The sequence below is a fragment of the Arachis ipaensis genome, chromosome B01, assembly GCF_000816755.2.
Source record: "Arachis ipaensis cultivar K30076 chromosome B01, Araip1.1, whole genome shotgun sequence".
Taxonomy (NCBI): domain Eukaryota; kingdom Viridiplantae; phylum Streptophyta; class Magnoliopsida; order Fabales; family Fabaceae; genus Arachis; species Arachis ipaensis.
This window is the reverse complement of record NC_029785.2, coordinates 9533593-9535960: the sequence shown is the minus strand read 5'-3', so window position 1 is coordinate 9535960 and position 2368 is coordinate 9533593. Positions and strand designations below refer to the sequence as shown.

The following is a 2368-nucleotide window of genomic DNA, read 5'->3' as shown; positions in this document are numbered from 1 at the left end:
TGTTCAAAAGAAAAGTGTTTTTTACAATTTAAAATTTTTTAATCAATTTTTAACTATTTAAATAATGGATAAATAACAATTTCTGATCATAAAAGATTCTGACACGACAAAATTGACCATAAAAAATTAAAACTAAAATTATACTTATACAAGATAAGTTTCATTAGACAAAAATAACCAATTATTAAATTTTTATTCATAATTTCATGACCACGCCTCTCTTTTCCATAACCCTAATTTTAACCCTAATAATATAACCGCCTCTCCTTCCCTCTTCTTCCTCCTCCTCTCCACCCTTCTCTGCCGCCACAAGAGAAAGCTGCAAGTAACGGAGCTAAGGCGGTGGAGCGCCGATTCCGGATAGAGGCAGTTGACACTATCTTCGGCGTGCTCCTCAACCTCCGTCAAGGAATACCGGGAGCTTTTCGAGAAGCTCAGCGACGTCGTTTTAGTTTTCGTCTTCCTGAACAGCCTCAGCGAGGATGTGAAGGCGGAGTTGAGTACCTTTGACATCGAATCCCTCTCCGATCTAATGGACCTTGCGAGTATTGCTGAAACGAGGTGCCTCGCCTTCGTGGATCCCGAGAACAACGCGCTGATGAAGTTCTGGGGGAAGATCAAGGGAAGAAGAGTGATAATCATGGTGTCTTAAGGTTCTCCCGACAGCGTCATTTCGGCGAGAGTGGTAAAGGGTCTGAGATTGTCGACGACTGAAGAGTCGTGAGTTGTTGCAGAGGTGTGTGCAACGGGTAGACTGTTGAGGTTCAGGGAGCGAAGATGGAGATAACGCGGGATTTCTTCGTTCTGGATCTTGCAGAAGGTGCAGAGATCACGAACTCTAACACCACCGCTCCATTCCCTTCCCTCCAACCACCTCTCACCACCTCCTCCTCCACCCTCGTCTCCTCTCCGTACTGGCAGCCACATCGCTGGCATTCACGTCTCTGTCGCTCGCGGCGGAGATCGAAAAGTTCGGTAGTCAGTCACAGCAAGCTCCGTCATCAGATCTCAATTAGTGATATTGATAAAATTATTAAGAAGTGAATGATGCAAGAGTAAAACAGATCTCAATTAGTAAGGTGCAATTTACAAATTTTATGGATTACTATTATGTTGCTGCTGGAGGGATGTGTTTGCGATTTGTGAAGGAGGATTTGGAGGGTTTGGGTGTTTGAGAAGAAAGTTGTGGAGGCAGAGAAGGGAGGAGGAGGAGGGAGGGAGGGACAGTTAAATAGTTAGGGTTAAAGTTTGGGTTAGAGAACGAGGAGGAAAGGAGTGCGGTGTTTATGGAATTATGAATAAAAATTTAATAATCGATCATTTTTGTCAAATGAAACTTATTTTATACTGTATAACTTTAGTTTTAATTTTTTATGATTAATTTTGTCAGCGTTTAATTTTTTTATGATCAGAAATGACTATTTATTCTTAAATAATTGGTTTAAGCGGTTTTTATGCACAATGATATACTGACATGTTAAGGGCTGTTTAGATCAATTATTTAGATAGTTTGAAATCGATTAGAAATTTTTAAATTATGAAAGATGATAAATGATAATGACATTTTCTCAATTTATTTTTGTTAAATTAGAATTAAAGAGAAGTAATTAAGATTTGTAGTTTTAAACTACCTGCTGTGTAAATTTCATGGATTTGTATTCATTCCATGTCAACGAAGAGCTTGATTTGTCTCTACTTCGGAGAATGTCCTCATGTTCTCCCTAATATGATTAGAAAAACAATGGTTACTGAGCAACTCTTCTTTATACTAAAAAGTATATATTTGGTTTAATAAATATAATAAATACATACTCTGAGTTCTTCAATCACAGAAGGATCATCTGATAAAAACTTTAAGATTAATTGTATTATTGATGAAATTGACGAAGAAGAACCAAACCATATCCCTAATATGACCAAGACAATTTGGTCATCATTCATAACTTTGTTCTTTTCCAGGTCATTAATTGCTTGGTCAAGAAAATCTCCTCGGTATTTTTCTGGTGAATTGCGCCTTGCTTCTAAGATATTCTTAACAATTTTAATTGCTTTCTTCCATTCCTGAATGAATTCAATTCCAAAGAAAATATCGTTAACATGTTAACAATTACTATTTGGATGTTTAAGGAAAAATTATTCATATTTAATTTTACATTGTTAACATAACAGAATTGTCACATATTAATAACTAAGGATTTATGTTTGCATTTGTGAATTGTCTATGGAAAAATGTGCAAGATCATGTGATAGCAAGTAGCTGAAATTTCAATTATATTGAACTAGTGAATCAATAGGTACTACTGTATTTATTTTATTTATTAAATATGTATAAAATAATAAAAATTGAATAATTAGTTAAAATAATAAG

The 2368-nt window shown here is 35.7% G+C and overlaps 1 protein-coding gene across 2 annotated transcripts in view; it reads right to left on the bottom strand.

Annotated features, from left to right (window-relative positions):
• The window catches only part of LOC107623233 (cytochrome P450 87A3-like), an 8653-nt gene that overhangs the window by 1168 nt on the left and 5117 nt on the right, over positions 1-2368 (bottom strand). For both annotated transcript variants that reach the window (XM_016325454.2, XM_021117238.1), the window contains exons 4-5: positions 1813-2061; positions 1632-1721 (exon numbers count right to left, since the gene is read on the bottom strand). In XM_016325454.2, coding sequence (XP_016180940.1) covers positions 1632-1721; positions 1813-2061 — 339 coding nt within the window. The remainder of the gene's footprint in view (positions 1-1631; positions 1722-1812; positions 2062-2368) is intronic.